At 39.9% G+C, this 20,537-nt stretch overlaps 1 protein-coding gene and 1 pseudogene across 4 annotated transcripts in view; both read left to right on the forward strand.

Moving 5' to 3' along the window:
• The window catches only part of SYDE2 (synapse defective Rho GTPase homolog 2), a 47,340-nt gene that overhangs the window by 14,138 nt on the left and 12,665 nt on the right, over positions 1-20,537 (forward strand). For 3 of the 4 annotated variants that reach the window (XM_059689012.1, XM_059689009.1, XM_059689010.1), the window contains 3 exons: positions 9,320-10,422; positions 15,398-15,524; positions 19,747-19,928. In XM_059689012.1, coding sequence (XP_059544995.1) covers positions 9,320-10,422; positions 15,398-15,524; positions 19,747-19,928 — 1,412 coding nt within the window. The remainder of the gene's footprint in view (positions 1-9,319; positions 10,423-15,397; positions 15,525-19,746; positions 19,929-20,537) is intronic. The other variant, XM_059689011.1, reaches the window with a different exon arrangement.
• LOC132229449 (ATP-dependent RNA helicase DDX54-like) lies at positions 1,917-3,488 on the forward strand (annotated as a pseudogene).

Consider the following 20,537-nt stretch of genomic DNA (forward strand, 5'->3'; position numbering starts at 1 on the left):
TGGTTAAAATATAATAGGCACAATCCTAAGTTGACCAAAGGAAATATTTACATAGTTTACTTAATGCCATGCTTTTTGGTTTGAGAATGATCAGAAAGGTTACCTAAAGTGATCTGTTTTCTTTAGCAATATTGCCCGAAAGCTGTTGAGGAAATGGCAGAGAATGGTTGAATTTCAAAACAAATTCTGATATAGGAATAGGAAAGCTGAAGTATTGTTTTTGCTTATTAACTTCTAGATGTATATGTGTCTTTTACATAGATGGCATCAGTGGACTATTTTTGGTTTTTGTTACTTTCACTTTATATCTTCATCTGGTATTGTACATGTTTAACATTTTGTTAACAGTCTTTCTTAATCATTATAGTATTTAATTGGGCTGATTTGCCCTAATCTGTGTGACTGGTTCCCTAATGGGTGTTAATAGATTATTTCTATTACAATTGCATGACTTTCACCACTATCTTTTTTGCTTCATTAGGATTGATTACTAGCTTTATTACTGCTTCTATATGGCTCGGAACAACTGTAGGTAATTCCTATATTGTATTTTCTAAAAAGTTTACCAATTTACAGGCAACAATTGGTTGATTAATTTATTTATTCAGTAAACACAGTTTCTGCTGTGTGCCAGTTACTGTCCTAGGTGATGAGGGAGTGAGCCAGTTTCACTTAATTCTGGCTGGCTCATACATTTATATTTAAACATTTTTATCTTATATTTTCCCCCTCAATGCTAGTCTGTGATTTATTAGTAAAATTGCGGTTTAGTTTTAAGTGATTGTTGAATTCGGTAATATTTCCACTCTTGAATTTTAAAAAAACAAAGCATTTTTTGTTTTAATAAATTCACTGTTGTCTATAATAGATTGCTAACATATACAGTATTTTATTTTAATAATTAGTTAAAGACTTCAGTAGGAAATTAATGCACAATTAAATATTTGTACTGCAAAAAAAGTCTGAATGTTAGAGTAACTCCTTTATAATTTAATAAAACCTAGAGCAAATTAATATACTGGCTAACTTTTTTTATGCCATGACGAAATTGTAGTCTAAAGCAGGATTTCAATTACTATAGAATGTTTTAGACCAGTAAACCAGTAGAATTGCACTACAATTTACAGTACAGGGAATGCTTTGTCTAGTTTGTCAAACACTCCATTTATTATTAGTTGCTCCCTAGAAAAGCCCAGCAGGCATACTTAAAATAGTCCTTTCTCTATGAAGAAACCACTTATTTGTCATTAGGACACATAAAGAGGGGCGGGGAGAGTATTATATTAATACTTTAAAGAAAGGTTATTCAGTCTATTGATTTTTAAAATGAATAAATACTTTCCCCCCCTCATTTCTAATATTACATAGAATAGCCTCTGGTACTAGGGTTATTAGGGATTTTTTATAAGGAATGGTAAGATCTAGTATGAAAAGTTAATTTAAATTTTAAATAACTGGGATAATATCTGATTGTTTCTTTAATGGAATAGTTAAAGTTTGTGTAATATATTTTAAAAGATATTTTTATTTTGCTTTATTAATTTGAAAACTTACTAGAACCAGGTTCAAATTTGAAAATAAAATTGATCAGTCTGTATAATTTTTTAAACTGGGGGAATGAAAATTTAAGGTTCAGTAGAATACTTTAACTATTTAAGAGTTGAGAACAAAACTTTAAAAATCAATTTAATATATTCAGGGGAGGGCCAAAGTAGGTTTATAGTTGTTCATTTGCAAAATAATACAATCCTATATAATAAAAGGCTAATATGCAAATCGACCGAATGGCGGAATGGAACAACTGGTTGCTATGACGCGCACTGAAGTGCACTGCGGTGGCCAACCGCTGGATCTGGCCCCGATCAACCCCTCCCCCCAGCCGGCCCCACCCCTGATTGGCTCCCCCCACCCTGGGCTCAGGTGTTGAGCATCTGCCTCCTCCCAGCCGCTTGGTCTCTGTGGGGCCGAGGCCGCTCCTGTGGGTGAGCTGCGCCCACGTCTACAGCGCCCTGGACCAGACGGCCTGCAAGACCAACTTGGCCGCGTTCACCCGCCTGCAGTGCTCCATCCTCACTGTGACTAACCTGGCAGCCTGGGGCCTGGACACCCTGCTGCTGGACGCCATCAGCTTCAGCTTCCCGGCCAAGGGCAAGCGCTTCCTGCACCACGTGGGTCGTGTGGCCTGGGCTGGCTGAAGTGGCACAGCCTGCTCCTTGGTGGCCCCAGATGAGGTCTCCTACCTGTTCCTCACCCTCGCCCACCCCCATGAGGAGCCTTCGGGTGCGGTTGGCATGGATGGTGTGCTGGGCCGGGTGCCACAGAGGGTGGTGGACGATGAGGACTGTGGCCTGCAGAACACCCTGGAGGTGTCGCTGCCGCTGTGGGGCCTGGGCCGTGTGGCCGACAATGCCCAGCAGCAGTACGTGCGCTCATGGCCGGTGCACTCGCCAGAGTCCATCAAACGGGCCAAGGAGCTGGACCTCACGGTGCTGGGCCTGCACCCACTCTTCAGCTCGAGCTTTGAGGAGGAGGAGCTGCAGTGGCTGAGGCGGGTGGACAGCATCAAGCAGTACTTGCAGGCGTCCGTCTTTGAGATCAACGCCTCCAGCCAGGATCTGAGCAGCCAGGTGATGCGGGCCAAGTGGCAGAAGGACTGCAAGGCCATCACCAGCTTCCAGCAGGGCCGGCAAGAGCGGCAGTAGGGCCTGGCTGGCCCAGCCCTGAGCTGCCCGGCGTGGCAGGCGGAGTAGCCTGGGAAAGAGGAAGAGGAGGAGGAGGAGGAGGAGGCGGCGGTGGGAGAGAGCGTGGAGGATGTCTCCACAGAGGTTGTGGGCCAGAAACGGCAGCAGCCAGGACCTGAGTGGGGAGCCAAGAGGTGGAAGGAGGAGGCCAGGTTGCTGGACCAGAATTTGTCCCCTATCGGCTCAAGGATTTCTACAGTGAATAGGGCCTAAGCGTTGTTGGGGACAGGGGCGCCTTTGAGCAGCAGGTGGCTGGTTCTGTCCTGGACCTGATGGGGGACAAGGCCCAGGACCTGACCAGGGGCCGGCAGCAAGCTCAGTGGGACCAGAAGAACAAGACAGAAAGTGGTCACTACATCAGCAGCTCCTACAAGCGGGACCTCTGCCAGATGTGGAAGCAGAAACAGAAAATTGCCATACACTCAATGCCTGAGCCCCAGTGGGCCACCAGCAGTCAGCCCTGTCGGCAGCGCTGTTTTGGCCTGATCTGGTCAGGGTGCAGGAGACAACCAATTGATGTGTCTTTCTCACATTCATCTTTCTTTCTCTGTCTCTCGCCTTCCCTTCTACTCTAAAAATCAATGAAAAATATCCTCAGGTGAGGATTAACAAAAAAACGAACAATGCATACATACACACATAAACAAAAATACATGAATATTGGAAGGTTGGGGAGTGGGTCCCCACAAGTGCACAAATTTTGTGCACCAGGCCTCTAGTCTACATATATAAAAGCCTAAGCGACTGAATGACCGGTTGACTGGTCATTATAATGCGCACTGACCACCAGGGGGCAGACGCTCAACACAGGAGCTGCCCCCTGTGGTCAGTGTGTTCCCACAGTGGGAGTGCTGGTCAGCTGCTGACCTAAGCTGGCAGTTGGACATCCCCCGAGGGGTCCCGGACTGCGAGAGGGCACAGGCTGGGCTGAGGGACACCCCCCTGCCCCAGCAGTGCATGAATGTCATGCACCGGGCCTCTAGTAATTCTATATAATAAGAGAGGAATATGCTAATTAGCCATTACTCCGAGGTGTAATAACCAAGTGCGCATCATGACCAGATCACGGATCAGCAGGAGGGTGAGCCAGCGAGGTACAAGTGGGCTGCAGAGAGCTATAGGAGGGGTGAGGGCAGCAAACTATGGGGGGGGGGGTAAGGGATAGGGGGGTAGGGGGAGCTACAAGAGGGCAGGGCAGTGGGTGGAGAGCTACAGGAGGGTGGCAGTGACCTACTGGCTACAAGCGGGTGGCAAAGAGCTATAGGACCGGGCAGGGCAGCAAGCAAGTGGGAGGCGGAGAGCTACAGGAGAGGGTAGAGCAACAAGCTATGAGGAGGATGGTGGGGGGAGCTATAGGAGGGCGGCAGCGACCTACTGGTGCACGAATTTTTGTGCAGGGCTACTAGTTAATAAATAATAATACAAAAATAAACTGCTTCGCCCTGGCTGGTTTGGCTCAGTGGATAGAGCATCAGCCTGCGGACTGAAGGTTCCCGGGTTCGATTCTGGCCAGGGGCATGTACCTTGGTTGCGGGCACATCCCCAGTGGGGAGTGTGCAGGAGGCAGCTGATTGATGTTTCTCTCTCATCGATGTTTCTAACTCTCTATCCCTCTCCCTTCCTCTCTGTAAAAAATCAATAAAATATATTTAAAAAAATAAAAATAAAAATAAAAATACTACCTCCTTACCTTTAAAAAAACAAAACAAAACTGTTTTGTACCACTCACAACTGTAAACCAACTTTTGCCCCATGTATGGATAGAAAAGTGTTTAAAAGGATGGGGGAGGCTGTATATATGCAGAGAGAAATGTTTACGAGGATGGGGAGGCTGAAAGTGTAGTATTGAAGAACGTAGGCTCTGAAGGCCTGTGGCTAGTTTTGAATTCTGGTTCTGCCACCTACTACCTGTGTTGTCTTAGACAAATTAGACAGTTCTGTGCATGAGGTTCCTTATGTGGAGACTGAAGTACTAGTGGTATTCCAACTTACAGGGTTATAATGAGAATTGAATGAGGGTCTGTGCATACTAAGTATATTAATTTTTCATATTTTGTGTAACTCAATAAATGTCTAGTATTATTTTTAATATTTAATAATGTCATATTAAACTACTTTTAATATAATTTTGAGCACAATGTTTACAATGGTTAATCACTTGATGGTAATGAAGTTTGGGCTGTTATTTACTGGTACTTTTTTGTATCTTCTAAAAACGTTTTAATCATAAACCTGGATAATTTTGACATTCAGAAAAAAGTAAAGCTATTTCTGTGTGGAAAAAAATTAAAAACATTTCAATGCTTTGCTCTTTATGAAAACTGAAAAAATAAGAAAACTTGTTTATATCTCTGTGTTGTCTGTTTAATATGTTGAAACTGCATGGAAAGTCCCTGATTCAGCTTTTGAAGTTCTGGGGAATTATTATATAGAAGTAATACAAGGAAGAAAATGTTTTTACAGTTTTGAAAATTATTCAGTTAGATTTGGTATTCACTATTCCATTAATCTTGATTGACTAGATTGCATATATTCTTTCAAGTCAGTGTTTTGGGTTTCTTAGGATATTTTCCCAGAAACGGAATCGCTGGGCCAAAATTTGTTTTTTAGAGGATTATAAATATAGAGGAAACATCATATCTAATAAAAGACAAAAGGGTAATTGACCATACCTTCGCTAAGCTTCCCATCAGCTAATCAGGGCGATATGCAAATTAACTGCCAACAAAGATGGCAGTTAATTTGCATACATAGGCTCCAAGTGGTGGGGCGAAGCCAACATACCCAAAGCCGCCGAGCAGCGAGGCCTCACGGCCCTGGGATCAGCGGAGCTGCAAGGCCTCATGCCCCCGGGATCAGCGGAGCAGCGAAGCCTGACGCCTGAGGGGGGAGGGTAGGGGGGCTCTGGCCAGAGCCCAGCCAGAGCGAAGGCCTGGGTCCCGGGTGCCAGAGGAAAACTGGTGCTAGCAGCCAAGGGAAGGGAAGGCCTATTGCACGAATCTCTTCATGCAACAGGCCTCTAGTTCTATATAATATTTGCTGGTATGTCCTACTAGAATTTTAGAGCAAGGAGGGCCTCTTAGTTGTCAGAATTATAAACTTGTTTGATTTTTAACTTCTTTTAGAACTAGCTATGTGATAAAATTTACTTTTTTTTTTTAAATTAAATCTTTATTGTTCAGATTATTACATTTGTTCCTCTTTTTTTCCCCCCCATAACTCCCCTCCTCCCAGTTCCCGCCCCACCCTCCGCCCTCACTCCCCACCCACTGTCCTCATCCATAGGTGCATGATTTTTGTCCAGTCTCTTCCCGCATCTCCCACACCCCTTTCCCCCCCAAGAATAGTCAGTCCATTCCCTTTCTATGTCCCTGATTCTAGTATAATCAACAGTTCATTCTGTTCATCAGATTATTAATTCACTTGATTCTTAGATTCACTTGTTGATAGATGCATATTTGTTGTTCATAATGTGTATCTTTACCTTTTTCTTCCTCTTCCTCTTCTTAAAGGATACCTTTCAGCATTTCATATAATCCTGGTTTGGTGGTGATGAACTCCTTTAGCTTTTCCTTATCTGTGAAGCTCTTTATCTGACCTTCAATTCTGAATGATAGCTTTGCTGGATAAAGTAATCTTGGTTGTAGGTTCTTGGTATTCATCACTTTGAATATTTCTTGCCACTCCCTTCTGGCCTGCAAAGTTTCTGTTGAGAAATCAGCTGACAGTCGTATGGGTATTCCCTTGTAGGTAACCGAGTTTCTTTCTCTTGCTGTTTTTAAGATTCTCTCTTTGTCTTTTGCTCTTGGCATTTTAATTATGATGTGTCTTGGTGTGGTCCTCTTTGGATTCCTTTTGTTTGGGGTTCTCCGCGCTTCTTGGACCTGTAAGTCCATTTCTTTTACCAGGTGGGGGAAGTTTTCTGTCATTATTTCTTCAAATAGGTTTTTAATATCTTGGTCTCTCTCATCTTCTGGCACCCCTATAATTCTGATGTTGGTACGCTTGAAGCTGTCCCAGAGGCTCCTTACACTATCCTCACATTTTTGGATTCTTTTTTCATTTTGCTTTTCCGGTTGGGTGTTTTTTGCTTCCTTGCATTTCAAATAATTGACTTGATTCTTGCGCTGCTCTGGTCTGCTGTCGGGAGTCTGTATAATATTCGTTATTTCAGTCCGTGTATGCTTAATTTCTAGTTGGTTCCCCAATATAAGATCGAGGGTCTCATTAGTTTTCTTGTAGATCTCATTAAGTTTATCGGCGGCTTCTAAACAGTTCTTGAGAGACCTTAAAAGTGTGGTTCTGAACTCTATATCTTCCATTGACAATTTTGTCCTGTTTTTTTGTCTCCGCATTTTGTTATGCTTCCTTGGTGCACCCCCTAGTGGTCTTTGTTCGCAGTCTTATAGTTAAACCTTGATTGTTGTAGCTAATACCAGGAAGGGTTTGACCTCCAGGCCAAGTGGCTATGAGAATCAGCTGTGTCAGCAGTGAGAGAACTTCTGTCCTCTAGGGAGGTGCTAATCTAGCCTTTGCCTGAGGCTATCCGGCAAATGCCTCTGTGCAGGGCTTGGGCGGGGCGGGTCGCACAGGATCAATAGGGTGGGCCGGAGAGAGCAGTTATGGCGGCTCTCAGTCCTGTCCCCAGGGGCTCTGCCTCTCTGAGTCCCAGCACCCGCTGCAAACCTCGGAGAGAAAGCTGCACTCGCTCTGACCGAAGCCAGACAGTCCCGCTTCTCCCGTTTGAGTCTGGGTCCCTAAAGACTCGCCCGGATCTGGAGCTCAGAGTCTGCGACTCCCTCCCGATTGAAAACAACAACCGCGCCCTCCGCCGCCAGCCCGCTCCGCGCACTCCGCACCTCAGAATTTGACTTCAGCACTGTGCCTCCTCTGAGTGTCCGTATGCGTTTCTCTTTCCTCCTAGTTGTAGGACTTCCACTCAGCCAGCGTTCCTGTGGTTCTGGGTGATGTCCCTTCCGTTTCTTGGTTTCACTTTTGAAGTAGTTGTTCAAAGCAGCAAACTCCGGCGTTAACCTATGCCGCCATCTTGGTTCTCCAAAATTTACTTTTTTAAGAGGAGATTATTTTTATTATAAATTGATTTCCTAAAACAAAAACAGAGGAATAACTCTCTCGCTCCCCATTATATTTTGTGTATTTATTACCATATATATATGTTTAAATATATTTAAAACAATTATTACATTTATAGGGGTGATATTGGTTAGTACAATTATATAGGTTATGTGTACAATTTATAATACATCATCTATATGTTATATTGTGTGTTCACCAACCAAAGTCAAGTCTCCTTCCATCACCATTTATCACCCCTTTATCTTCTTATGCCTCCCTCATCTCCCTTTCTCTCTGGTAATCACCATACAGTTGCCTATGTCTGTGAGGTTTTTTGATGGTTTTATTGCTTAATCCCTTCTCCTTTCCACCCAGTGCCTCCCAAACTCCTCCCCTCTTATCACTGTTAATCTGTTTTCTACTAGTATATGAGTCTTTCTCTGACTAGCTTGTCTCACTTAGCATAATACTCTTGAGGTCCATCCATGTTGTTCCAAAAAAGTAAGATTTCCTTTTTTTTATGGCCAAGTAATATTCCAATGTGTAAATGTACCACAGCTTTTTTATCCACTCATCTACTGATGGGCACTTGGGCTGCTTTCAAATCTTGGCTATCTTATATAATAGAAGGCTAATATGCAAATCGACCAGTGGAATGACCGGTTGCTATGACGCGCACTGACCACCAGGGGGCAGATGCTCAACACAGGAGCTGCCCCCTGGTGGTCAGTGTATTCCCACAGGGAGAGCACCGCTCAGCCAGAAGCTGGGCTCACAGCTGGCGAGCACAGCGGCCATGGCAGGAGCTTCTCCTGCCTCAGCGGCAGCGCTAAGGACCCCTCGGCGGACATCCCCCGGGGGGGGGGGTCCTGGACTGCGAGAGGGTGCAGGCCGGGCTGAGGGACCCCCAACCCCCAGTGCATGAATCTCATGCATCGGGCCTCTAATTGTAAATAACACTGCAATAAATATAGGGGCACGTATATTTTTTCAAATCGGTGTTTTGGATTTCTTAGGCTATATTCCCAGAAGTGGAATCGCTGGGCCAAAATTTATTTTTTAGAGGATTATAAATATAGAGGAAACATTCTAAAGAAATATTAAAATAGGAGATATGTTAATACATGTTTTTAATATACTCAAATACAAAGCTTTCCTAGTTTCCTCTGATATTCACTCTTTATAGCTATAAAATAACATACTAAAATATATTACAGTAGAAAGATCTAAAAGGAACCTATATTACCCTTCCTCCAAATTTTCAGAATAGAAAAGTGGATGGAAAGGGAGGGAGGTGCTTCTTTCCTCTGTAAGCCATTTTGGAGGTGGTTGCTGTTCTGCTTGAACATGGTAATGAAGATTCACCTAACTTAAAACTAAATCTCCCTATTGAGATGAGACAAGAGAAGAATTTCTGTGCATGTGAGAGCTTGTTAAGTTGGTGGTTTGTAAAGTAGGAATCAAAACATATCAATTTATAATACCTTTTTTTTTTTTAACAGGTCCTAGTATCCTAGCTGCTACAAATAAGACCGAATTGGGAGTTATAGAACCATCTTCTCCAAGCCCTAGCCTTGGGAAAAAAGGCAGTTCGATTAATTGGTCTTTCCCAGATAAAATAAAATCTCCACGCACTGTGAGGAAACTTTCCATGAAAATGAAAAGGTTGCCAGAACTTAGCCGAAAACTGAGTGTTAAAGGAAACTTGAATTACATAAACAGTCCAGATAACACCCCTTCCTTGTCTAAATGCGACTATCAAGAAATTCATCATACTGTTATTCTGCCTTCTGGGAACACAACCACAGCTGCTAAGAGGAATGTTATAAGTCGGTACCACCTCGATACCAGTGTGTCTTCTCAGCACAGCTACCGGAAGAAACCCTCTATGAGTTCTAAGTATTCCTGCAGAGGGGGTTATCTCAGTGATGGAGATTCACCTGAACTTATAACTAAATCTAGCAAACATGGATCTGAAAACAGATTTGGAAAGGGAAAAGAAATAATTCCAAATAGCTGTAGCAAGAATGAAATTGACATTGATGCTTTTAGACATTATAGCTTTTCTGATCAACCTAAGTGTTCACAATACATATCTGGGCTCATGAGTGTGCATTTCTATGGTGCTGAGGATTTAAAACCACCTCGGATAGATTCAAAAGATGTCTTTTGCGCAATTCAGGTAGACTCAGTAAACAAAGCAAGAACTGCTTTGCTCACGTGTCGGACGACATTTTTAGACATGGATCACACTTTCAACATAGAAATTGAAAATGCTCAGCATTTGAAGTTAGTAGTATTTAGCTGGGAACCCACTCCAAGAAAAAATCGAGTGTGCTGTCATGGAACTGTTGTTCTCCCCGCCTTATTCAGAGTGACAAAGACACATCAGTTGGCTGTCAAACTTGAGCCCAGAGGCCTTATTTATGTAAAAGTGACGCTTTTGGAACAGTGGGAGAATTCTCTTCATGGACTAGATATAAATCGGGAGCCAGTCATGTTTGGTGTTGATATTCGAAAAGTTGTAGAGAAAGAGAATACAGGATTGATGGTGCCACTCCTGATACAGAAATGTATTATGGAAATTGTAAAGAGAGGCTGCCAGGTATTACCTCACTGTTTCTCTAGCCTCTGTCTATCTACTTATCTATCTACCTAAAGCGGTTAATTAATTAAATTTATTAATAGTAATTCTTGGGGGGAGGAATTACAGGTAAAAATAATCTAATTCAGACATTTTTCTTTTCTATACTTTATTATATTACTGGTTATGGTATAATTCATACCTTAACCTGTGTTGGCAATAATTGAGAGCACGTTAGGTGGTTCTGCAATTTATGTTGTAATGCAAAGCTGATGGGCCTTATACCAAAGATCAAGATTGTGTCACAGTATCATTTCTAGGATAAGCCAGAGCTGATAACATAGGCAAATAATTAATTTAAGTAATGTGTGTCCATGGTTTGATTCCTAAGGTAGAGAGTTCCAACAGTAAATCTAATCACCTTGCTTCACTCCTAAAATTAACTCCCTACTCCTCTTCCCTACTCTCCCTTAGTCCCATTCTTTGGAAAGCATAAGCTTATCTGTTTCTTAACTTCAGGAAAACATGGAAGATGAAGAGATGTCCCACTAATAAAAACACATCTCTTTCTCTATTCCTTTTAAATAAGAAGTTGTTAAAGCAGCCCATTAAAACAAACAAAAAGCCTGCTATTATTTGTAACAAGATATGTAAATGTTAACCAGTTAGTAGAACTTATTTTTCTTTATTTTCATTAATACACATGGACTGTGACAATGAGAAACAGCATATCACTGAGGATATTGTTCTGGTTTATAAGTAATTATTTATACTTATTTTTGTAACACAAATTAAGCCTAAAGGTCATTATGCTCTGAGGTATTTCTGCTTTGGTGCTATCAAAATTGATAATATTGATTAAAAAATCAAGGGTAAATATCACAAAATCTGATATAGGTTTCTTTATACATAAAAAGGAATTTAAAATAATCTATGAACTTATAGAAGATATGGAAACAGCATAAGTTAGTGGAGTTTTGTAATAAAATGCAGGGAACTTGGATTCTGTTTTTTTCTTCATTAATAGCTGTGTGATGTTGGGCAAGTCATTTAATCTCTGTGGGTCTTATGTGCTTATATCTACAAAAATAGATGTGGTAGCTTCCTGAAGTTGAAGGTAGGACATCTGAACTTTTGAAACCTCTTAGATATATGAAACTTTTTCTAGATGGGAGTGAAGCCTTTAGTTTCTAATCCAACTTTTGGTCCAGTTACTTTTTTTCTTAAGGTTCTCTGTTTCTCTCCATTCTCTCCATTCTCTCCATTTCTCCTTCTCCTTCTCCTTCTCCTTCTCCTTCTCCTTCTCCTTCTCCTTCTCCTTCTCCTTCTCCTTCTCCTTCCCCTTCCCCTTCCCCTTCCCCTTCCCCTTCCCCTTCCCCTTCCCCTTCTTCTTCCCCTTCCCCTTCCCCTTCCCCTTCTCCTTCTCCTTCTCCTTCTCCTTCTCCTTCTCCTTCTCCTTCTCCTTCTCCTTCTCCTTCTCCTTCTCCTTCCTTCTCCTTCTCCTTCTCCTTCCTTCTCCTTCTCCTTTTCCTTCTCCTTCCTTCTCCTTCTCCTTCTCCTCCTTCTCCTTCTCCTTCTCCTTCTCCTTCCTTCTCCTTCTTCTCCTCCCCCTCCCTTTCCCCTCCCCCTCCCTTTCCCCTCCCCCTCCCCTCCCCCTCCCCTTCCCCTCCCCTCCCCTCCCCCTCCCCTTCCCCCTCCCCCTCCCCCTCCTCTCCTCTTTCCTTCCTCTTCCTCCTCCCTTCCTCCTTCCTTCTTCCTTCTTCTTCCTTTTCCTCCCCCTCCTCTTCCTCCCCTTCCTCCTCCTTCTCCTTCTCCTCCCCCTCCCCCTTTCTTCTTCCTTTCTTCTTCTTCTTCTTTCTTCTTTCTTCTTCCTTTCTTCTTTTTTTTCTTCTTCCAGAGAGATTAGTCACATTTTAAAGGTAATTATTAAACGGAAACTTTTATAATTGAGTAGTAAAATAAGTAGTAACTCAAATAGCACTGTCCTTTTATGGTCCATTCTGTGAAATATTTTATAAAGAGCAGGTATATAAGACTGTTGAAGCTTATTTTAAATGCCAAGAAAGCATTTTTAGCAATGCCTTTTATTTCTATACTTAAATTTTAGAAAGATTCATTTTTTTAAAAAGAATTTTCTGTGAGCTGAAAAGTAAATTTCATAGTTACACATTTGGAATTGTACTTTTTAAATCTGTGTGTGTGTGTGTGTGTGTGTGTCTTTTGCTTCTCCCCACTCCCCGCTCTCCAGAGAGGTTTGTTCTGTCTGTATTTTACAGACTAGCATACTGTTTAAATTTTGTTTACCATTTTAGCCAGTAATTTTTCTTGTGGTTTTCTTTTGTTGTTGTTGTTGTTCTATTTACTATGAAAATCAGGTTTTGATAGTCATGCAAAAATAGTCTATGGCATTTTCCAAATGCTCTGAAGGCTACTGTCACCCATCTCTTGCTTCCAATGGGAAAAATTACTATAGAAATCACACTCTTGGTGCACCTAGTACAGATTCTATCTCTGATAGAGGCATCAAGCATGTACTTCAAGTCTTTGATTCAAGAAGTCAGCCTCTGAAGTTAGGGATATATTCTAAAATATCCTTCCCTTGAAATATCTCTATTAGATTTTTTCCCTTTACTCACCTTTAAAAATATGTTTATAATTTCATTTTAGAATTTTGGGATAGCATGTTCCATTAATTTATTCCTTACTATTGAAGTATTATTACTTTCTTTAATTTGTTCTAGATTTATCTCTTTCTCAAGTTCAAGGGGATACATCCTTATGGGATTTGTGACACTTAATTGTGCTCACACGAGAAGGGCTCTACTCAAGTTAGTTTCTTCTAATGTGATGGCATTTCCTTTGATTCTGTTTAATATTTTACTTTCATTTTTTGGACCATCTACAGTTCTACCACATCTCTCTTGCAGTAATGACCAGCATAGCACATACTATTCTCAATGTGAATGCACTATGAATGTGCATTAAAGTAGGACATTTGGATTTTCTTCCCAGTACATTACTTGGTTCCCCACAGTAGGTTGATCCTTTTGAATATAACTGCATCTTGCATTACCTTCTCTTAGAAATAGTTGTAGGTTCCTTATTATCTTTCAGTTAATACTTGCTAGCTTGTCATCTCAAATATTTTGGATAACATTTCTCTGTATCCATTATTGATACTTTCCTATATTGAGACCCACCTTCTATAGTGTATTCTATCAGTTATTTAATTACTCACAAGAGGTTAGTGTCATAAGTAAACCTAGAAATTTCATTTGTGTACTCCTTTCTCTGGATTATTTATAACATTTTAAATTTTTATTATTTTAAAAAATATTTATTTAAATTGATCATATTTAATAAATCATTAAATATATTGACTATAACATTTTAAAGTGATTTCTAGTTCAAATTCTTGGGGGTCTCCATTGTTTGTTTTTACTTTATTTCTGTCTTGAAATAATTTCTTTATCCATAATTTCTTCAAGGTGATTGAACTTGCTAAGTAGTCTTTGCTGTGGAAGTCTAGGCACCAACCACTTATTTCCCCTTCATGTTCTTGAAGGTTTATTCTTTTAAAAAACTTTGCTTAATCAGGCATGCTTTTTCTTTACAGATACCATGTTCATTTTTTCTCAGTGAATTTATAGTGAACTTCTTCAGCCATAATATTTTAGAACCTGTCTGAGCTAACAGTGTTTAAAACACAGACCCTTTTAATGTAAGTTGAGGGGAGGATGGGAGGTTTCTGTGCATCTTATTTACATTTTGAACTGGAGGTTTTATTTTACCTTTAATATATTATTTTAATTGCATTTCCTCCATCACTCTATAATCAATTAATTTAAACAAATCCTAGGTTTGCTTTTATTTCTCCCTGAGAATCCTTTTTTTTTTCCTGAAAAGATAATTTTATACAAATAGTATGTTGTAACCTTATTTCAACTATATACTTTTTTTTTAAAGAGAAACATTTTCATCAGTACAGAGGTCTTTTTATTACACTTACCGTGCCATGAATTTATAGGGAATGGGTTCCAGCAGCTCAGTCTCCTTTCCATTGGTTCTCACAAAGTGTGCTGCTCTGGGTGGGGTAGGCTAATGCTTCAGTTGAACCCCAGTACCTTTCTCTTTGTCTTCCTTCTTTTTCTGATCATTTTCCTTCACACGTTTCAGGAAGTGATCTCAGTTCTCAGAGTGCTTAATATGCTCAGAATGAGCATTAATCCTCTTGGCAACAATCTTGCCCTTGACTTGCTTGTTTACAGCCAATGCCCACTGCATGCTGGGTGACATTGTAGAGTAGACCCTTCCAATTTTGCCAAGGTAACATTTTTGGGGCACTCCTTTTTGAACAGTGCCCATTCCCTTGATGTCCACAATATCACCTTTCTTGCCAAAGAAACAACTCCATGTTTTCTAAAAGGCCTAGAGAATATATAGCAGGTGCCTCTCCTCTTTCCCTCTGTGTTAGTCATTTTGGCAAATTACTGGAAGATGGCAGTTCTGGCCTTAAGGCTCAACTATATACTTTTAAGTGGGTAAATCAACTGAGTTTTAAAGGGATTAAATCACTTGCCCAAATTCATCAAGGAAGGAGCGGTAGAGTGAGGCTTTATGAATCCAAAACCCTGTTTAACAACTGTGCTGTGTTATTTCAGTCCAGAGCCAAAAGGATGTCAGGGGCATGATCTCAGCATGGAGATATTGGTTGAGCATATAAAACTGAAAGGGAATGGGTTGTATCTTTGCTTAAGATATCCAGCACTGCAGAAATCATAATATATTGTTTGAATTTAAATGAAAGAGTAGATTTGTTCTTATTAAATGAGTTAACATGGTCTATGGTGAAATTCAAAAGCTGTTCTTGAGGTATTTTTAATTACATGCCATCAGAACATATTTGATGGCCAAGCTCATGGGATTTATACATACTGTACAATTACAATTTCTTTTTATCAAACTTACCACAATATGGCCATAATTTTATTTCTAGGTAGTAGGCCTGTACCGATTATGTGGTTCGGCAGCAGTCAAGAAAGAACTTCGGGAGGCTTTTGAGAGAGATAGCAAAGCTGTTGTTCTGTGTGAAAACCAGTACCCAGATATAAATGTAATAACAGGTAATAGATTTTATTTTATGTACACATTTTGGAAAGACTACATCTGCAGGAAAGAGAATTGAAATGCTAATTTTTAGCCCAAGTTTATCATGAAAGGATGTTGGATTTTGTTCAGTGACCTTTCTGAGTCTATTGAAATGACCATGTTTTTGTGTTGTTGTTTTTTTTTTGTCCTTTATTTTATTGCGATGGTATATTACATTAATTGGTTTTCAGATGTTAAACCAACTTTGTATTCCTGAGATAATCCCATTTGGTCATGATGCATCTTTTTTATTTTTTTAAAATATCTTGCTGGATTTTATGTGTTAGTATTTTGTTGAGTTTTGTGTCTATATTCCTAAATTTTGGTCTGTAGATTTTTTGTGCTGTCTTTGTCTGGTATTGGTCTCAGGGTCATAGTAGCCTTGTAGAGTGAGTTGGGAAGCGTATTCTCTTCTATCTTTGGGAAGAATTTGTGAAGAATTGGTATTAATTCTTCTTTCAATATTTGGTAGTATTCATCAGTAAAACTACCTTGGTTTGCTTTATTTTGTGGGAAGTTTTAAAATTATTCAATCTCTTGTTATAAGTCTATTCAGATTTTCGATTTCTTAAATAACTTTCTAGTTTTTATCTCTCAATGAGTCCTATTTTCATCTGAGTTATCTAATTTATTGGTATACAGCTGTTTATAGTATTAACTTCAAATTCTTTTTGTTTCTGTGAGGTTGGTAATGGTGTTCCCCCCTTTCATTCCCTATTTTAGTTGAGTCTTCTCTCTTTTTTCCTTAGTCACAGTAGTTGAAGGTTTGTCTTTTTTGTCTATCTTTTCAAAGAACCAACCTTTGGTTTTGTTGATTTTCGTTATTGGTTTCTATTATCTATTTCATTAGTTTCTACTCTGATCTTTATATTTTTCTTCTGCTTACTTTGAGCTTAATATGCTCCTCTTTTTCTTGTTTCTTAAGAAAGAAACTGAGGCCATTGATTTGGTTAATTGAGAGTTGATCATGCACCAGAGCGTGTTTAATGTGCTGGGAACGCGGGGTCAAGTGACAGAAGATTCCTGTTCTCATGGAGGCTACATTCTAGTGCTGGGAGCTGGGGGAGTGGAGGAAGGATGGAAGGGAACACAATAGACAAAAGAAGTTAAAATGAAAATAAAATAGCTAATAATTATGTTTTCTTATTCTATTTCTCTCCCTCCTTACCTCCACTCCTTCCCTTCCTCCCTTCTCTCCCCCGTTCTCCAGGGTATCTATTTAATGTCTTCTCACTCTCCTCGAATCTCCTGTCACCCATGTCACTCTTAGTGATGACCTTGCCCCTAACTTCCCAGAGAAAATAGAAGCCATCAGATGGGAACTTTCTCTGCTTCTTGTGGTTCAGCCTGCCACCTGCCTTCTTTGGCATACATCCCTTTTCACTTTCCCACTATCCTTTCTGTAACCGGATAGAAATGATCTTCCTCACATTTTGGACTAATTTTAATTCTCTCACGTGTTCTCAGGAGTCTCTTCTTCCTTTAATTTTGGGGCTTTGCTCAGTTGATTATATTTTTCTCTCCTAAACCTTAAAAACCATTTTAATATCGTCTTTACATTAGCATTTAAATGTTGAAGTCTCTCCCATCTTTAAAATAATTCCTACTTTGATCCTCCTTCACCCCTGCTCTTTCTGCGCGTCTGTGGTCATCACCTTCTCTCAAAGACAGATTTCTGGAGCAGGTTGCCCATCTTTCCCCCTCTTTCTCCATTTCCTTAACGTCCATTTACTTCCTAACCAACTGCAGCTTGACTTCTGTCCTTTAGGCTCCTGAAACTATGCTTACCAAGGTTGCTGATTTACTTCTTGGGTGTACCTGTTTTGGCTTGTGTCTTAAATTATCTCATCGTTTCTTATCCCTATTTATAAAACTCTGCTGCCTTAGAGCCACAACAGGAATTTGTGAAAAATACCGGGACATGAGCCCTGACCCTTAGGGATTCTGATTTAGTAGGACTGACAGGGGGCTCTGGAGTCCATTCTTTTAAAGTTTCTCAGATTATTTCATTGTGCAGCAAAGTTTGAGAAACACTGTTCTCCATAGTATTTAAAAGTTCCTGTGTAACCTAACGATTGTTGGGTATCAATGGATGCTGTAAGCTTTCTTGAAAAAGAAAGTCTCTGCTTGACTTCCTTGGCAGCATATTTGCCCCCTCACCCCCTCTCCACCTCTTCTCACCACTCATACTTCTTTAGCCATTATTCCTTAGTCACCTTTGGGAGATCCTCTTTCTGACAACCCATTAAGAGCTTTCTTCAGGGCCTTCTCTTATCACTAGGCCTTCTCATATCACTCAGCATGCCTCCCTAGATAGTCTGTCATTCTCAAGCTTCCACTTACCATCTTTAGTTGATCATTCTCAGATCCGTGTCTCCAGCCATCTCTTTCCTGAGCCTTAGATTAAAAAAAAAATTTAGAGAGGAAGGGAGAGAGGGAGAGACAGATAGAAACATCAATGATGAGAGGGAATCATTGATCAGCTGCCTCCTGCATGCCCTCCTGGGGTTTGAGCTCACAACCCAGGCATGTGCCCCAACCAGAATAGAACAGTGACCTCCTGGTACATACATCGACGCTCAACAACTGAGCCACTCTGGCTGGGCTCAGATTTTTATATCCAGCAGCTTTCAATGTTTCATAGATACCTTAAGCTTAATATGTTCAAAATAAAACTCTTTTCTACCCCTTAAAACATGGTTTTCCTCCTTTTTCCCCTGTTTCAAGTAATGGCACTACTATTCACCTAGATGCCAAAACCCCGAACCTAGGAAACGGCCTTATTCCTTCTTTCCCCTCAAAATTACAAATGCGTATTTTACTTGGCAGTCCTGTTTGGAGAATTTATCCTACATATACAAAGTATTGATGTGCAAGGTTATTCATTGTAGCATGCTTTAGAATAACAAAAGATTAGAAACAACCCAAGTATCCATCTGTAGCAATTGATAATGGGACATCTATTGGAATAATGTTTTCTCACTCTCTTCTAATCTCGTGTCACCCATATCACTCATATCACCCATTTCATTATGCAGCCAAGTTTGAGAAACACTGTTCTCAGTGTTTGTTACAGATGTGACTGTAAAATGTTTGAGGAAGCTCTCTGTGTACTGAAAAGATTTCAAGCATATGATGGTAAATAAAAAAAGCAAATAACAGAACAGGCCATATATGCTATATTTGATTTAATAAAGATGAATATAGTAATACATCTTATACTTTCATAAACACATATGGTTAATATATTGTTTATATTTTTGTAAACACTGGAAGGATGCATAAGAAACTAATGAACCATATTACTATCAAAATTTAAAAGATTATCAGATGGGAAGCTTTCTATATGACCATGTTGAAGTTCCACCTCAGCTTTCAAACTAGATTCTAAGCTCAGAGAATGTTCTGAATCAATGTCGTCTATTATATTTGGGTTTTTGGTGTCAGCAATGTCTTCTATATTTCCTTGTGATCACATTCCAGTATTTAGCTAGTATCTTACCTCGCTTGCTGGTATATAACAACCATTCATTACCCTTTCCTGTTTCCACTTCTTTAGGTGATATCTCTTAGTTCATAACCACTGTGATGCCTTTGAAATCAACGTCTTTCCTATTATTGTGACAAGTCTGATGCTTTCTGTTCTTGGCTTTTGGCTTCATTTGTTCGGTTTTAGGAATGGTTTTCTTCTTCCACAGTGTAGCGTTAGGGTTAATCCAACCACCCAGTACTTATGTTTAAGACATATGTCCTGTATAGTTCAGTTATTTGCAAGGGCTTTGGGTCATTGGTACTCTTTCACTATCAATGAAAAGTCTAGAAATTCAAAATTCATATAATTGGAATAATTTAGGATTAATATTAATGTCTTGCTTTCTTAACTTTTACATGCACTTAGAGTAGCTTTTTATGAGGGGGCAGAATCAATAGGGTATATGTATCAAATGACTTATTTTATGAGCAACAAACCTAATATGTATGCTAATTGGAAATTATATGTGCATTTTTAGCATGCTTTCAAAACAAAATGTCAGTTAATGAAGCAATTAATAAGAATACAAAATGCTACTGTTTTGTTATAGTACTCTTAAAAAATTATTGCTTTTATTATATAATACTTGAATTAAAAAAAATCACCACAGTTTTTATTTCACTTTGAAGACCAATTGCCACTTGTCTCTGGTTTGTTTTCTGAAGGTGTTCTTAAGGATTATTTAAGAGAACTTCCTTCTCCGCTGATAACAAAGCAGCTTTATGAGGCTGTATTAGATGCAATGGCGAAAAATCCCCTGAAAATGTCATCAAACAGTTGTGAGAATGATCCAAGTGACTCTAAGTACACTGTGGACCTGTTGGATTGCCTGCCTGATGTTGAGAAGGTAAGCATAACTAGTGTACATTTTTCCTGAAAGCCAGCTAATGAATTACATACTTAGCTCCAGAGCTGCAAATACTTTTTTAGCTATTTCGACGTTTGTGGCACTCATGAGTTTTAGCTCTTCCTTTACTAATGGCTTCTTTTTTTAATTTTATCTTTATTGTTGAAAGTATTGCAGATGTCCCCTTTCCCCGCACTGACCCCTTCTAGCCTGCATTCCCCCCACGCTAACCCCTGCCCTCCCTGCCCCAGGCCTTCACCACACTATTATCTGTGGCCATGGGTTATGCATATATATAAATTCTTCCGTTAATTTCTTAATCTCTTCCCACCCACCCTCCCTTCCTTCCCCCTGAGATTTGAAGGTCTGTTCCATGTTTCTATATCTCTGGATCTATTTTGTGCATCAGTTTATTTTGTTCTTTAGATTCCAAATATGAGTGAGATCATGGCTTCTTAAACACCATAAATCTAGAAACTGCTTCTTAAGCAGAATACATTTAGAAAAAAATTTTGTCTTTTCGTATATGATTTTAGCCTAGACATAAATATTCTCCTAAGAATATTCTCCTAAATATTCTCCTAATTTTTAAAGAGCATTGTTAGCTTA

The sequence above is a fragment of the Myotis daubentonii genome, chromosome 3, assembly GCF_963259705.1.
Source record: "Myotis daubentonii chromosome 3, mMyoDau2.1, whole genome shotgun sequence".
Lineage (NCBI taxonomy): Eukaryota > Metazoa > Chordata > Mammalia > Chiroptera > Vespertilionidae > Myotis > Myotis daubentonii.